We start from the raw sequence: 17,511 nt of genomic DNA, 5'->3' as shown, positions 1-17,511 counted from the left end.
AATCTGGGTGTCCACTTGGAGGATCCGCAACCGGATGGGTTTTGACGGCTTCATCACAATGGATCGGGAAAAGTTGCAATGCAAGTACATTAGCCGTTTTTGGAATTCGAGATGGTTGAGATTTTTCGTGGCAGAGGGTATAAGGGATTGGTCAGAACGCGAGTTCAATGTGAGTTGATGCCAGCTTCATGCTTTCAAGGATGTGCGTGTGGATCTCGCATCAGAAGCTTCTGAGCAAAGATCTTGTTGTAGCTGGTTCTCCCTGTTGAGACAACAAAGATAGGGTTCAGAGGCGCTTGTGTTGCTCAAGTAAAGAGAAAGAGACAAAAAAATTATAAAAACAATGATGTCTTTCTAAGCACAATCAACAAGCCAAATATTACTTGACACACTCCAGAAACTCGTTACACACAAACCCTAGATGATTATGGTTTCTGTCGCGAAGATGCATCACGACGACATGGTCTGTTAAGCAAAGAGGGTAAGATGGTTTCTCGTCAATACGAGGGGATTCTCTAGCAATATGCAAGGGTTCATCATTGATGTCGTTGTAGGGGTTATCCGACAAAAGGAGGTCGCAAAACGGCAAGGGGAAGTCAGATGACATGGGTAATTGAAATGACATACGGTGAACACAATAATGGGGAAGGTGCCATTAGGAAAAAAATAGGACCACTTCTTTTATTTCCTTAATAGTTTAAAAAACGTTATCTTCTAAAATTTTTTAAAACATAAGTATATGTTAAATATTTATTAAAGTACAATACTTTGGTAAAAAAAAAAACTCACAATAATCTATCTATAAGGGAAGACGGAGTCGTATGCGGTTTGGACGATGGGATGGGGCGGTACCCGCTGGATGCGGCGGGTTGGATGGATTTGTGCATTGCAACGGGTTGGTGAACCCGCTTCAACCCTTTACTCCTCATGCATTGAGGACTTGTACATCTAACTTTAAGATTTATATCAAAATAATTTTGTATGTTGGTAAATTAGTTTATATATTTTTAATATTTTATAAATTAGTTTTGTATAATTTTTATTAGTTTTTGTTTATTTTAAAATTAAAAATTAAGTGTGTTGGAAAAAATAAGGTTTCCATATGTTGTGGGTTGAGAAATATTAGAGAGGAAAAAGAAAAACTGATATGAAATTGATGTGATAGTGGATTGAATGAGTCGAAAAGGAAAGACTCCCTCCTCTCCTCCATAAGAACTAAGAAGTTACTTAAAAACAAATACTTGATTAAAAAAAAAAAAACGTTATAAACTTATCGGGGTAACCCTAAAAAGCTATATATAGCAATGAGCTTACTTTAATTTCCAAAACACATTTATTCATTATATACCAACACATAACATATACTGTGTTTTTATGATAATAGATATGAAGTAGTCGATATAATACAAAAGAATAATACACAATTAATTAAAGATTCCAAACCCAAAACATTAAACCTATTGTGCATCACCACATGTTCTTTGTAAATCCGAAACCCTCACTTCTCATAATATACCAAAGGAGACCATGAACATGCACACACAACGTTTTTTTTTTCTTATTCTTGATTTACATTTTAGCTTCCCAACACCTGAAAAAATTAAAATATTTGTTAAAAAAAAACAGAAAACAGCAATATAAGAAAAAGAAATGAAAGTAGGGGAAATGTGAAAATAAACCTCTAAAATACATCCAAAGCATTATCCAGCATGGCACCATCTTCCCATTGAATATCTTTTGCTGTTGAATCTTTCCCAATCAACTCAAGTGGTGAATCCAACTCTGGTGGGCTCTGCATGGAAAATATTTCATGGATTAATAATAATAATTAATAATTAATAAGGGTTATAATAAAAAATGAATAGATACCATGCAGCGGATTAAAGGCCAATTAATTCCACGGAAAAATGCATGTTCTTTTATTGCATTGGAACCACCGATTGATCCTAAACGGCTTCCAGGGTCTCTGTTCAATAATCCATGAATCAGCTGTCTTGCTGCAAGGCTCACCTAAAAAAAAATAAAAATATATAAAGTTAGGGTTAATTTGGTCTTTTTGACTAGTTTGAAAATTTTTTTGTATATAGTTTGACTCTTACGGGAATGCTACTTGGAAATGTAAGGTCTTTATGCAAGATGTTTGCAAATGTCTTCTGCCTATTCTTTCCTCTAAATGGTGTACGACCATACAGCATCTCATATAATAAAATACCTGAAAAAAAAAAAGAATATAATAAAAAATTAGTTTAAGTATTGAAACAAACTGTATATTTTAAAGAAAAAATTGAAGGCATGAAAATTAATAAGCTTACCCACTGCCCACCAATCAATAGCACTGGAGTGGCCAGCTCCTGTTATGATTTCCTGAAATATCATCATAATTTCAAAGGGTAAAATAAATTCCATAAATAAGTGAAATTACGTAAATGCCCTTGAGTACTTTTCATACCGGAGCAATGTATTCTTCTGTGCCAACGAATGAATTAGATTGTGTAGAAGGTTCTGCAACAAATGTAGGTGGTGGTTGGCTTCTAGATCTTCTTCTTTTAAGCTGAGGGTGTTTTATAACCTGCAAAATTAAAATTAACATAAGACAAAAATAAATAAATAAATCCAGAATCTTGTAAGAATATAAGTTAAATTTTTTAGATAGAAGAGGACATATTACATACTTGGGGTTTACATTGAGTTCTGAATGATAAATCAAAGTCACTCAATACAACATGTCCATCTGTTTGAAGTAATATATTCTCCGGTTTCAAGTCCCTATAGATGATCCCTGAAAAAAAACAGAAATTGAATGAAAGATGTAAGGGGTAAAATGGGAATATAACAAATTTACAATGCAGATAGCAGCTGAATGAGATTGGATGAAGAGATACCTAAACAATGGAGATACTCTAACCCAATTACAACCTCAGCTGCATAGAATCTGCAGATAGAAATTGAAAATGAGGGGTAGGGGTAAAACGGGAATAAACATGCATACAAGAACATTAAACCACAGATGAAATGTATAAGAGGGCAAGGTTTTTTTTGAAATATTAACCACTTATTATTAATATTTAAAAAAAAAACTTTTGAAAAGGGTAGAAAGGTCTTTTAAAATGTGAATAGGAAGTACCTTGCAGACTCTTCTTTGAATAATTTCAAAGGTTGTTTGTCAAGCAGAGCAAATAATTCCCCTCCAGGGCAAAAGTCTGTTATCAAACAGACATGTGTTGGAGTCTGAAAAGATGAAACATGTTAGTATATATTTTCAGATTATAATAATCAAAACCTAATTACAAATTAAAATAAATACTAACAAATTATTTAAAACATTAAATTGAAACCTCAAAAGATGTGTATAGTGTTGGAAGGAAAGGGTGATCCAGTAGCCCGATTATTTCCCTTTCAATACAAGCTCTATGAACCTGAAATTTACATAACAAAAATCAAATTTCAAAAACTATATAAATTTGAAATCATAAAAAAAAAATAGAATATTGTTTTTTACAAACATACCTTGTTTCTGTTCATCATTACTGCTTTATCCATTGCTTTCATGGCAAAAAGTTCACCAGTATCTTTTAGTTCAACCAAATGAACACTACAATCAAGAATTCAATTATTTATAGAAAATATAAACCCTAACTCTATAAAATTGTAAACAAATTGATTATAAATTTATAATAGAAATTGGAAAAGTTAAAGAACACATTCAGACAATATACCTTCCAGTATCTCCACTTCCCAAAGGTCTGATAGGTTTAAAATGATCAAGTCCAATTATTTCACCATTTGCAGTGATCTACAAAACAATAAAAAGGTAAAAAAAAATGGTAAAAAAATTGTTGCATTTAAAAAAAAAAAAAGTTACCTTTTGTATAGCTTTCCATGAAGAATTGTACTTTTTGTGGGGCCTAGGAAAGACAGGTTGAGAGTGGATAGCCCACAGGTCCTCTGGCCTCTGAAATGGGAGACAATAAAATTATTCATCAGCCAAAAATAAGTAAAAACATATACTAAAAGTAATAAAAAAAAGGTTAATTTCATTAATTATATTTTGTGTTTTTTTCCAGATTAAACATCAAAAAGAAAATTGTTTGAAAAAGACTTTGTATTTTTTCATTTTTTCCAATTTGACCCTTTTAGTCATTTTTTTTCCGAAAAAAAAGGAAATCTCTAATAAAGTCTCAATATTTTGGGCTATTTTACGGTTTAATCCCGACTTTTATTTTTTGAGCTGGAAAAGTCCTGATTATTTTATATTTTGCCCAAATTAACGAATCAGTCCTTTTTTTTTTCAACAGAAAAATGATAGATTATTGTATAAAATTAGATAATCATGACTTTTTTATTCAAAAAATAAATGTTGGGATTAAACGTAAACCGACCCAAAATATTTGGACTTTATCAGAGATTTCCCAATAAAAATTGTAAAATGCGAGGGTTTTTTCGAGAAAAATTAAAAAAGTTGAGGGTTTATTTGAAAGCAGTTTGAAGGTTGAGGGTTTTTTCGGAAAAAATGAAAAAATACAATGTCTTTTTTAGGCAAAAAAAAAATAAGGTTGAAGTTTAATTCAGAAAAGACACAAAATATAAAGTCTTTTAAGAGATGAACCAAAAAAAAGATGACATGGTAAATTGATAAATATTTTATCATTTTGATATGTAATATTTTCACGTGTCATTTTTAATATTATATTATAATATATATTATTTACAAGTAGAATACTAAGGAAAGACGAGTACCTTACCAAGTTGGCATCAGGAAGTTCTCTAACAGCTTCATCAACATTTTCTGCAGTAGCTTTGACCTGGTCAAAGAGAAGAATTTTAAACATTTTAAGATATTTGAAAAAAAAGGCTAATATGTATATTAAAAGAGAACAATAAAAAATATACCAACTTAGCACTTTGTTTTTCTGTGGTGTCTGAAAGCCGATTTCTTAATGGTTCCACATTACCACTTCCATCTAGTTGGACTCCAATAAAATATTGAAGTTCTCCCTGAATTTTTAAAAGGAATTTAAATTGGCTCAAATTACATAATGCAACCATATATTTAATAAAATTTTCTACTTTACCTTTTGGTCACGCATAGGTTGCAAGTGAAACAAATTCCAAAATTTCTTCCCTGATTAGTTCAAACAAACAAAATAAATCAATCAACATAAACCCAATCATTAGAGTAAATTACATTTTTGTCCCTGACTATAGCTGATTTTTGCAATTTGGTCCCAAAAATACAATCATCTTACTTGAAACATAGACCATAAATGTTATATAAACCACAAATAAGGACAAAAATTGCAACAGAAACTTTTTGGGACCAAAATAGAAAAGATCAGCGATACTAAGGGACCAAATGTGTAAATTTTTCTTGAAATTAAGAAATATGAAATCATAGCTCACCACTCTTTGTATAGTTAATCAACTGTACAGTAATTTCCCTTTGTTCTCTGATAGCAGCTCGTATTTTATCAACAGTTCCTTGATCAGTTTCAGGTCCTTGTAGAAACCTGCAATTTCTTCCTAAAATTTCCTCACGTGTAAACTCTGTCAACTCAAGGAAGCTATCTGATGCGAAAATCTGCATATCAAGTAGGAGATTTAGGGTTCCATTTTTATGAACTGAAACAAAAAGAATGTTTAATCATGTTCTTACGATGGGGTTATCAGGAAGCCTAGGATCTGTGATCACAAAATTCTTTTCAATACGTTCAAGTGTAGTTGCTAAATCTATCCCCTGACGCATATCTCTCATTCTTTCCATTCGACCCCAGCTATCAGTTCGTGATAAATCTTTTGTCATTAACTCTTCAGGCTCGATAGTTGGTTGAAACTCATGAGTCGAAGATCTTCCCTTGAATCTGTGTAGGTTATTCATCGATTTTGACATTAATTTAGGGTTTAAATAAATCAAATCAACTTCAGAAAATAGATATAAACTCACCCCATTAGGGAACTGCGTGTTGATTTCCTGGATTTCGATGCACTCCAAGAGCTTGTAGGGGTTGAATCACCTTTAGGATCAAAGAGAGGTGTTTCTCTTCCAGGTGTATTCATGTTTATGTTCAATTTTTCTAACGATGGAGAAATTGGGGATTCCACGATCTTCTCCACGATTTCTGTTTTGCTTGACTGATTGTTAGTTCGTGGACGCTCAACAGTCTGTACAACCTCCACAATATCACCCAGAGCTGTTTCCTTCTGACGAGCTGTCCATGGCGAAAATTAAAGCTTCAAAAAAACACTTTCATTCATAATATACACAGCAAAAACAACAGATCGATCTACGAACCATCATAGCGAATTAACGACGTTGGCAATCCGTTTGGGCGTAATTCCTTCTCATTCACGCCTTCGGTGTACTTGCTGACTTCTACTTGCATTCTGCGAATTCACAGTAATAATATGATCATAAATACGAAAGTATAACCTAATAAAGTAGTACAATTCGACGGAATGCGAAGTTTGCCTAATATTATTACGATTTAAGTAGATCAGAAGATAAATTACCCGATGAATTTGATGGTTTTTCCGTTTTCATCTTTGATCGGAGTGACAGTGAGTAGATTCCAAAAAGGAGTGCCATCTTTTTTGTAGTTGTAGAGCCTGCCGCAGTAGCTAGTTCCGGTTTTGACTGCATGTCGTATTTTATCCACCTCCTTCTGATCCGTCTCCTTCCCCTGTAGAAACCGGCTGATCCAACAAACATCAATTTCAGAGAGCTTCTTAACTTTCTAAAATGGCGTCTGTTGTGTTTTGTGTAAATCGGAATTGAGATGCTAATATGAATGTGATACACTGATAGAATCACTGTAACGGCATACCGGTGCACCAGGATCTCCGACGGAGCTTGGTGCACCACCGTCCCACTGCGGTTTTTTCATTTTGAGTCGAATCAATCGACTGAATTTTGTACATTTGAAAGTTACGTATTTCTTATGCCAAAAAAATATTGTTAAAAAAAAGTTATTTAAATAAATAAAGAATAATATTATAATTCCAAAAAAGTTGTAGTATATGATAAAAAAAATTTCGACAAATTTAATTTAATTTGACTAATAAAACTTGTTGTTTGACATATAAATAATATTTGATATAAAAAACTAAATAAATAGTCTACAAACGTAACATAATTCTATCACATATTGTTGTTCAAAAAAAAATTGTACTCATCTAATACTTACTAGTTTACAAACTTGTATATATTCATTGTATATATTCATGTATTTGGATAATTGTACATTTTTAGCATTTTTACATTTGAAGTTAATATATAATCTGATAATACTTTGGGTTAACTAAAGACAAACTTTGAAAGTTTGACTTGACATGTAAAGGATATTAGACAAAAATCTAAACATATAAAGATAGACATGTTAAGGTTATTAGACAAAAATCTAAACATTAGATAATTTATCCTTAAATGTCCAAACAACACACGATTCTATCACATGTTAACGTGTAATCATGTTTATGTGTTTGATTGAAACTTGAAACAATTTGTCGTAGGGGTGTTTGGCTTAGCTTTTCACAGCCCAAAAGTCATTTTTGGAAAAGTTACAAAAAATAGGGGTTTTCCTGACTTTTCCAAAAAGTTCATTTTCCTTGTATCAAAACTCCAAAAGTAGCTTTTAAAACTAGTTTTGCCAAACATTTTTTGCTTTTTTTTTTTTCCAAAAAGGATTTTTGGCTGTGAAAAGCTAAGTCAAACACCCCCTAATTGTTTGATCTATTTTATAATTAAATTATTATTTTTAATGATTATTTAGATAGTAGCTTAATGTCTAACTAAAAAAGTTAGTGACAAAAAGAATAAAATCATAAAAATACATTTTACTTTTTCTAGATAACTCGTCGCATCCTATTTATTAAAAAATTAAAAGAACACAGTAATCTAACCATCAGAAAAATGGTTAAATGATTATAGTTATAAAACTACAAGTATTTTTATTTTCAAATTCTGACCTAGGATATAATTCGATGTCTATATAAAACGCAAGGCATAGCGTATTAGCATTACCAGTTTCTACCAATGACCTCTTTTGAAGAATAACCAGTCATCGTAAAGAAGCCGCTGCTAGCATACATAATCGGGCAATCCGGCTTAGTGGCGTCAGAGACGACGAACGTTTGTTGAAGCGTCGCCAGGGCATCCTTCAACTCCTGCGAGACTCGCGGTTGATGATTCAAATCGTCAGAATTCCTCCACGACGACGACGAGCTCCGCTTGTTTCTCTCCTCATCTCCTATCAAACCTGCGACCGCCGTCGCTCCCGGCCATTGCGCCGTCCGTTCGGCGATGTGATCGATGTCGTATTCATCTTGATCAGGTGGAGTGATTCTAGCGATTGGAGGTTTGTTTTGATTTGAATCTCTGTCGAATGCCATCCATTTGTTTGTTGACTCTGGTTTACTACTACTCTTTGTGCTCGATTCAGCATCTGAACTTTCCATTAATCACTGATTTTTAGGGTTTTTATGGTCCCTTCCACCTAAATATCAAAAACAATAGAAGAAGTCACTCAATAACTTTATTTTTTTTTTATTTAATTAAATCATATTATTTACGTTTAAAATCATGTTACTTACTAGAATAACACGACTCAATTGTTGTTGATAAAACTATTTTTTGTGGTCATTTTCAACCTTGATATTAGAAAAATATACAAGAATTATGCAATTTCAACACAAAAATCTTTTCCAAGAAATCAGATATACCTTTATTTCTTTTCCAAAAAGACTGACTAAACTTTTTTTGCATTTATCTAATTTACAAATTTTCGGTCCATAAAAAGGTTATTTCTTAAAAAGTTATAATTTTTTCTTGGAAATAATTTATGTTTATTTTTTACTATATTTGTTCACTTTTCGGTATGAAAAGGTGATACCACGTAAAAAAACAAAAAAACAGTTCAGTCTTTTGGTTTAAATTATAAATAAACTAGGTTGAAATTGAATTATCAAAAATGTTCAATCAATCTGACTCGAATAGTCAAATATCAAATCAACAAAAATGGGTAATTTTTAAGCATGTGTTGGTGATAATACCTTTTGTCGTCTTTTATTAATAATTCTAACCAAATTGTCAATTTAATACTCTAACCATATTCTAAATGAAACAGTTTCACATATCGTAATACGTTTCATTATAATCTAATTTCTTTAAATTTTATTGGTTATGAATAAACAACTAAGCACACCCCAAAATAATCAAATTGTCTTTAAATTTTATGGATCAAAATTGTCATCGTATTCAGAATTTTCAGAATTGTAGACGAATAAGCTATAAAGTCAAAACAGTCGAAGCTGTAATGACTTGTAACTTAGGTCTGAATACTTGTAAATGGAGAAGAGTAGATAAATAAACATTAAAGGAAATGAAGAGAGTACCTGTGGGAAAGGATATAATTGGAAATGATGCAGCAAATGGACGGAAGCAGGTGGAGTTTATGTGTGTGTTTTTGTGAGGGAAAAATGAAAATTTGGAGAGGAGAGATATGGAGAGATAATTTGTTGGTTGAAAAGATAATGTTTAGCCACGTGTCATGATAATAGCCAATAGTGGGATAATTTGGTACGGCTCATACTGTGACCACGCGTCTCGCTTCAAATAATTCCCCTTCATGGTCACATTATTTCGTATCATGATTCATGATATACAAAAGAACAAGATTGGGATTTAATGTTTTGTAATGTCTTGTTACCTTATCTTGTTTTGTATAAAGTATAACATATGTTATGTTGTGTTTTATAGATGGAACAATGGAGATAAGAAAATGAGTAAAGAAGGTTATTATTAGTAAAATAAGGTAAGATTTTGTGATGTTTTATGGGATGAGATGATATCAAGGTTTTCTATGGTGATTATATGATATACAGCATTGTTCATGTAGATAATCTCACATGATTTAACTTTTTGGTAGTGTATTATTTATAAAAAAAGTATGTTATATTATGAAATGTCATTGTGAAATGAAATATACATTTTTATATAAATGTAATGCCCCGAAAATAGTACAAAAGAATATAAGTATAATGTACAAAATGAGAATTTGTATATGTTAGAAGGTATATGATATGATTTAAGAAGATAAGAAATTACAAGATTGGTGTAGTATATAATATAACAGAAGGTATGAGTTTATCGATAAGCACAAGTTTACACATACATGTAAGTTGCAACCAAGCTATCGGGTTTAAATAGGACATCCTACATCGGGTATCAAATCATGTAACTGAAATACCCTATAAGAGTATTGGGTGTGGACAAGTAGTCATAACACTAAATTGGTGTCACATCACATGCCACATAAACAATGGTGTTATAACATCAAGTGGTGAAATGGTCACCATGTTATGACAAGATGTAACACCAACTTTTTTCCATGTCATAATTTTTTTTTTTTTTTGAGTTTCATTTTTTTAGTTAAAACAAATATATTTTAAATAAAACATAATGTTTAAAAAAAATAACATAGCATTTAAATTACACATAACATTCAAATTGAAAAAAACATTACAACAAAAAAAACATTTTATTTTTCCTAATCAATGTTATTCGTTATCGTTACCGTGGAAGATATAATCCGTCAAGTCCTCCCGAAGTTGTCTGTGTTTATTTGTGTCTTAAATTTCAACGACTCTATGCAAATACTCTGATGTTCCTGGTTTAAATTGAACGTGTATGAGCTCCGTTGGGATATAGTGTGTAATATTTCGTCATTTATCTTTCTACCACCATGTTATGCATTATGATACATGCATAAATGATATATCGTAAAGTTTCTAAGTCCAATGGTCGTGCCACATGTTCAACTATGTGTCACTTCGCCTTTAGCACTCCAAAAGCATGTTCCACATCCTTACGTGCTCCTTCTTGTCTTCTCTTCAAAAATTTGTCTCTTTCTTCAACCGGGTGTCGGAATGCCTTCACGAATGTGGAATACTGAGGATATATTCCATCTGTAAGGTAATACTCATATTTGTATTCGTTTCCATTCACTGTGAAAGAAGCATCCGGGGCCTTTCCATTCAAAAGATCGTCGAATATTGGCGACTGATCAAGAACGTTGACATCGTTGTTGGAACCCACAACCCCAAAAAATGCATGCCAAATCCATAAATCTTGAGAGGCAACAGCCTCTAAAACCAACGAAGGCGATCCGTGATGACCACTTGCATATTGCCCTTTCCATGCTACTGGACAATTTTTCTATTTCCAGTGTGTGCAATCAATGCTTCCAATCATTCCGGGAAACCCATGACGTTCTTACAATTCTTGCAAAATATGTAACGAATGTTTTCGCAAATATATGTCTCCAAATGTTTCAACAACACCTCTTGACAATGTATACTAACTCTCCTTTGCGGTTCTTTCGGACATTCTCATATAGTCGTTCATGGTGTCGGGTGACTCCCCCATAGCCATCAAACGAATGGCCACAACACATTTCTGCAACGTTGTAAACTCTCGTCTACCTCTAGCATCATATCTCAATTGAAAAAATTCATACCTAAAACATAAATTAACTACAGTTAAAAAATATAGTACATTTGTATTAAAATTAAAGAAACATGTAGTACATTTGTATTTATTTTGTATAAAAGTATAGTAAATATGTATTAAGATGAAAGACACGATACCGACTTTCCAAGGCGTTGGCGATCCGTAGAAACACATTCCTACTCAAACGAAATCTTCTTTTGAAGTCCTTCGACCCGTATACACAATTATCCGCAAAGTAATCGCGATATAGATGTTCGTGTCCTTCCTCGCGGTTTCTGTTTAACATCACACGTATTTTTAGTAGCGGAGCTGGGTCTGGTTGTAGCAGCTCGTTGTTGTAATAATGATACATCATTCTGAAGAATATATTGTCATCGGAATCATCGGACTAGTCGAAATGATCCATAATTTTTTTGAAGATAATTGAAATTATATAGAGAGAAAGAGAGAAATTGTGTGGAAAAATTGTATAGACAATAGGTATTTATATAGGAAAAGAATAATTAATTTTAAAGTTTCTTTATTAATTTGACCTTTGAGTTTAAATTCAAACGGTATAATACGCGTTTCGCCCGATGGTAACGAGCACGAGGTGTAACACAACGAGAAGAAACGAGAAGGGGGGGTGTTCCCCCCGTTATGACACCGTTATGGTCTGTACACGTAGAGCATAACGAGCACGAATGTGCCCATACCGATCGCTCTAAGCATACCTTTCAATTAACATAAACTCATGACATTATTTATAATAATGTCCGACAAAACAGAAGCATAAATAACCCATAAGAGGATCAAACATAACTCGATTTTTACAAAAGTCAAAGTTATAGACAAAACTCTTAGAATTAATTGTATGTATTTTATATTTGTTGTTCAGTGTAGAGGTCTCTCTGTAAATATTGTATTTATATATTGCAATGGAATATACAGAAATCTTAGTGAGTATTTTTTCACACATCAAACATGGTATCGAGCCTACTCTTTTTTCGGCAACCGTAAGAATTATGTCGCAGCCTCCTCTCTTCCCAGTCGACGGTGTTTTTTTTTCGATGTTGCCTTCCTTGCCGGCGACCACTTTGTTTGTTGTCGTTTGTCGGCGTCCTCCGTACCTGCTACCAGAATTTTTTCTGTAGTCCCACTCGTCGTTGCAATCATTGATCGTGTCGAACGTGGCGAGTTTAAAATATTTCGGACATGTCTGTTGTTGATTGTGTCGAACGTGGCAAGTTTAAAAGCTCAAACGAAATTAAACTTACGATACACGAAACTTCGTGAAGTGGTGTTTATGGATTTCACATTTAAATGGTTAAATTTGTTAGATTTCACGAAACCAGTTATACTTCGGGATAAAAATATTATTAGATGAAATCGTATGTTAGACATAATCCTTAGTTAAAAAAATGTTCTCAAGTTTTCTATTAAGGCATGCAACTTAGCTCCACAAGTAATTAAAGATAATATAATTTCAATTGCTTATAAAAATATAGATTAATGTATAATATTTCCAATTATATTAGAGTTTGAGGAGATTGATCCATGATTTTTTGACCTGATTTTTACCATTTGTTACATTTATCCATCAGGACCTCACCACAATACAACATCCTAAACCTTAAGTATATAATAGCATAAAACCTTCCAAAAACATACATGGCTTCAAGAACAAGATAGAAATGCAAACTTTCCCAAACCAACTAGATTATGAGGTGATAAAATAAGCTCGGGAGGTACTGGAGTTCACAAAACTACAAAACATAAGCTCACAAGGACCAAAAGGGACATATATGATCAAACTACAAGATCTAGCAAACTAAAGGTCAATATGGAAGGTTTTTACTCACAATGATCCATAATTGAAGTCCCTTTGCTAGATCTATAGTTGAGCACTTCACCAAAACACTTTGCAAGAAACTTGGTCTTCAAGCACCACACCAAAATATGAGAGGTTTGAGGCTGAAAATGATGCCCTAACTTGAAGTTAAAGTGTTTAAATATGGGTAAAACCCTAAAAGCATGGGCTTGGGCTGCAGCTGCTGTCACGTCGTGACAGCCATCCCAGATACTCGTTCTTCATTTGGGATGCCACGTCGTGACACCCTTCATGTCACGTCGTGGCGTATGGTTATCCTCAAGAACCATGCATTTGACTCATTTATACCATCCACTGATCCATTCTGGAAAACAGATGTTACATGTATAAACAAATTCATGTTGACATATGACACGTATGAAAAAATTTATGTCTTACAAGTGAAACATGTCTATCCGTGTAAATTTCTGTTTCATGTTTTCGTTTAACATGGTTAAAAACATATATATTCGTGTAGTATGACATGCCACACGAATTTGTTACATGTCTTGTTCATTTTTTATACCGAAGACACATTTTACAACTTGTTTCGTGTAAAATTGTGTCTGACATGTATACACGACAACCAGACACGAGATTGTCAAGTCTAATTAGAACTAAAAAGAAAAGGTGTATGAGATCAAATGTCTTAGTATTTTTATTTTGATATGATATCCACGTTTGTATGAGCTATATGGGAGGGCATAACACATGATTCACGAGTTTTGAAAGAAGTTGCATTCAACTCAACTCTAGGCTTCCATTTTCTCCACTAGGTATGCAATATTTCTTTAACTTTGATTTTTAATACATTATATATTTTTATTTAATAGTATTTCCACACTCACGTGTCTAGATAAATATTACCTCTAGGATGCTACATACACCAAAAATCGTGGATTTCTGACTCCGTTTCGCAATATGAGGTATTGACTAATCGAGTTTCAACGATAACGTGTATTAACTAAAGAAGAGAGATTCAATTATGTTCATGCACAATTTAGAAATATTATTAAATGTGTGTATGATGTTTTGAAAGCAAGATTATCAATCCTAAAGAAAATGATTATCTATTTCCACTATAAAAAGATATAGTGATTGATTGTTCGTGTTCCATAATATTATAAGAAAATACAAGATTTATGATCACTTATTTATGGGTTTTGAAGAGAATACAATGTCCATTGCTAAAATACAAGATATAGAAACAAAGGAAGAAAACATACACGAAATAGAATGGAGTTTTGAAGTTTTTAAGGCAATGGATATATTGCTAATTTATGTGATCAAACCGTTAATTAATTATTTTAAAATGGTGCAAACTAAGTTGTATGCAAAGTACTATGTTTAATTTGGAATATAGTATGTTATTATGGATTTTCAATTATCATGTTTAGTTCGAGATTATACGATGTATTGTAATTTTTATAATCATTCAACAAAGTTCATTTGAGAAGTTCTATAAAACATGATTATTTCATTCAAACATCATTCAATTTCAAAGGTTAAAATTGGTTATTTTTTATTCACCATATTCATTCAACACCATATACATTCGTTCAGTACCAAATTCTTTCAGAGTCCGAATCATTTGACACTAAATCATTTAGTTTGTATCACACAACTCTTTTACCTAAGTGGCATATACATGATTGTACAAAGTAGGTTTTATTCAAAACAACTTTATTCTCTCTATTTACAAACTCAATAAGCAAACCCAAATCATTACAATACACACTTGATCCTTAGCAAAAGATGATTAAGATGTTCTTGCGTTGTAATCTTTGCAAAATAAGTTTCTTTGGCTCACTAATTGCTAACATGTGCAATCAGATATGATAACGATGATGAGTTGTTGATTCACATACAAAAGCTACAAGTCTAAACACTTTGTCAGATTTGTTATTACTAATAAATCAACCATGCCTCATCACCAGTACACATTCTAAAAAACATGTAACTAGACGACACTAATATTCGGTATAAATAATAAACACATGCTTTCCGCCATGTTTAATAGACAATAGACAGCCTTAAAAAAATAAAAAGACAACTAGCAAATAGTTTGTTTTTTTTTTTTTAACAATATCTTGTAATTATCAATGGATAATAAATTATTCATCAAGTTCGGTATGCTCAATGATATGCCGAGTGACGCAAACAATAATTCTAAGATGCTTTTGGCTCTCAAAATATTTCCAAAAACAATGAAACATGTTACAAAATTAAGATTTAATAGAAGTATGTTAAGTGTTTGATATAAATCTTATAAATATTGATGATTTTTGTCATTTATGGTTTATAATTTGTCCAAAATGATTTATTCTATGTTTACAATTAATTAACAGCAAAATCAAATTATATTACGTAAAAAAAAAAAAAAAAAAAGTCATTTCACTCGTGAAATTCACACAAACCAGAGACCGAGTCAACAACTTTTGGGTCCAAAGTTATTTAGTGGAATTTTATCGCCCGATTTGGAGCCTTTCGGCGTCGTCGCCGACGTTGACGCCTCCCCGTCGCCGGAGACAACCCTCGGAGACCTAATGGAGAATGCTCGAGTCAAAAAAGATGGTGCCCTCGACAAAACCCACCGTTCTGACCTCACCACCACCCGGTCTAAACTCTCCAGCCGTCTGTAAGATTTTCTCCGGCCGCTACCAACTCCGGCCGTCCTGAACCCTTTCTTTTCACTCCCTTCTCCTGTCATCCTCACAGTGCTTCCCATCCGGTTTAGCAGAGCTCGATTCACGACTTGCTTCCTCACGTCTTCCGGCAACCTCAACGTAAACCGGTCTAGATTCTCCCCCGGTTGAACCAGCGAGTGTCCGGTCGAATGAGATCTAAACTTGTCGAACAACCTCGGGAATATCTGTGGCCGATTCTGTTTTCCACTCTGGTTCCGGTTCAGCGACTCAGTTTGCGTCGCCGGCTCTTGTATGTTGACTACAGGATCTTCAGCAATGGAAATAGAAACAGAACCAGAAACGCCGTCGTTTTCTTCACCAGCTGCGGTTGTCCGGTGATGTTCATCGCCGGAAACACCTAACTCCACCTCCGTAGGAACGTTACCGGACTCGCCGGAATCAGGAACGAGATTCGCACGGCAGACAGGGCAAGTGACGTGATTCTCGAACCAAGCGTCGATACACTCGGGATGGAAAACATGATCGCACTTCGGAATCAACCGGAGAGTTTCTTCATCTTCGTATTCGTTAAGACACACGGCGCACTCAAGTGCACCTTTACCAATCTTAAGCCCTTTCACGGATGAGTAAACGAAGGTCGGAAACGTCTCGATCACCGTTGAATCGAGACCGCGTGATGCCACAGCAGCACGGCGTATGGAGACTCTACGGATGATACCACCGCCTTCGTTTGAGCGCCGACGGATGTAAATCGAGAAGCACCCCATTAAGAAGAGAGCTGCAACCAGGATTACGATTATGGTGATAATCGAAGGGTTGAAATCAGCATACGGCATCCCATCTGGGGGAGCTGAAGCTTGAGCTCCGACATAAGGTACGAATTGCAGCACAAACAGTACCAGAAATGGCGGAATCAGTAAATCACTATAGCAGCTACTCTTGTTCTGGTCGGAGCCCATGTTAATTTTTGGTAATTTTGTAAAGATTGTAGATAAAATTAGGGTTCTTGAGGGGATATGGGACACAAGGTCATAAGGACAGTGGTTTAGTTTGACTTTCGCAAATTGGGGATTTATATAGGGTCGAAATTGGGTTAACCCAATCAGGGGGACTACAATAATGGGGTCTTACATGGATGGCTCGCCAAACATTGGCTGCTTTTTTATCAATAATTTATATATTTTTATCTTTCCTTAAAATCTAGTCGTTTATTCCCATTTCCCACGGAATTTGATGATACTTTTGGAAATAATTAAAGATCTTCTCGAAGGAATTAATTTGTGTATGATACTACGAGGTATATGAAGTTGGAAATATAACTTACTTCGACTAATGAAGACAATTTTAACCGAATGAAGATGAAACAAAAATCAAAGGTGAATGAATGATAAAAACCCATAAAAGCAAACATAAGAGGAACCAAAACAAAGCGAAACAAAAAGAGCTGGATTTGCATTTTTGGGTGTTACTTTGGTAATATGCTAACCGCTTAGACCATTGGGTGTGGGTAA

General features: G+C 33.6%; 3 protein-coding genes across 3 annotated transcripts; all 3 read right to left on the bottom strand.

The window, feature by feature from the left end:
- Window positions 1-1,314: 1,314 nt before the first annotated feature.
- On the bottom strand, window positions 1,315-9,526 carry PHOT2 (phototropin 2). The gene is made up of 23 exons (XM_079051622.1): window positions 9,388-9,526; window positions 8,018-8,489; window positions 6,508-6,690; window positions 6,290-6,381; window positions 5,942-6,206; window positions 5,654-5,858; window positions 5,401-5,578; window positions 5,073-5,122; window positions 4,891-4,995; window positions 4,743-4,802; window positions 3,863-3,952; window positions 3,717-3,793; window positions 3,508-3,592; window positions 3,336-3,416; window positions 3,125-3,228; window positions 2,883-2,932; window positions 2,673-2,779; window positions 2,450-2,569; window positions 2,313-2,364; window positions 2,100-2,212; window positions 1,870-2,010; window positions 1,680-1,792; window positions 1,315-1,591 (listed from the first exon to the last, which is right to left on the bottom strand). The coding sequence occupies exons 2-22, from the start codon at window positions 8,449-8,451 to the stop codon at window positions 1,682-1,684; spliced, it is 2,703 nt and encodes a 900-aa protein (XP_078907748.1). The 5' UTR covers window positions 8,452-8,489; window positions 9,388-9,526; the 3' UTR covers window positions 1,315-1,591; window positions 1,680-1,681.
- A 1,293-nt stretch (window positions 9,527-10,819) lies between these two features.
- Window positions 10,820-11,855, bottom strand: LOC145111771 (uncharacterized). The gene is made up of 3 exons (XM_079048020.1): window positions 11,641-11,855; window positions 11,356-11,510; window positions 10,820-11,196 (listed from the first exon to the last, which is right to left on the bottom strand). Exons 1-3 carry the CDS (start codon window positions 11,853-11,855, stop codon window positions 10,820-10,822), a joined length of 747 nt encoding a protein of 248 aa, XP_078904146.1.
- A 3,763-nt stretch (window positions 11,856-15,618) lies between these two features.
- LOC145115349 (E3 ubiquitin-protein ligase ATL6-like) lies at window positions 15,619-17,079 on the bottom strand. The gene has a single exon (XM_079051623.1). The coding sequence runs from the start codon at window positions 16,957-16,959 to the stop codon at window positions 15,781-15,783; it is 1,179 nt and encodes a 392-aa protein (XP_078907749.1). The 5' UTR covers window positions 16,960-17,079; the 3' UTR covers window positions 15,619-15,780.
- Window positions 17,080-17,511: the final 432 nt, after the last annotated feature.

Source organism: Lactuca virosa, chromosome 5, assembly GCF_052849685.1.
Source record: "Lactuca virosa cultivar CGN04683 chromosome 5, Lactuca_virosa_CGN04683_v6, whole genome shotgun sequence".
In the NCBI taxonomy this organism is placed as follows: Eukaryota; Viridiplantae; Streptophyta; class Magnoliopsida; order Asterales; family Asteraceae; genus Lactuca; species Lactuca virosa.
This window is presented reverse-complemented; position numbering and strand designations above follow the sequence as displayed.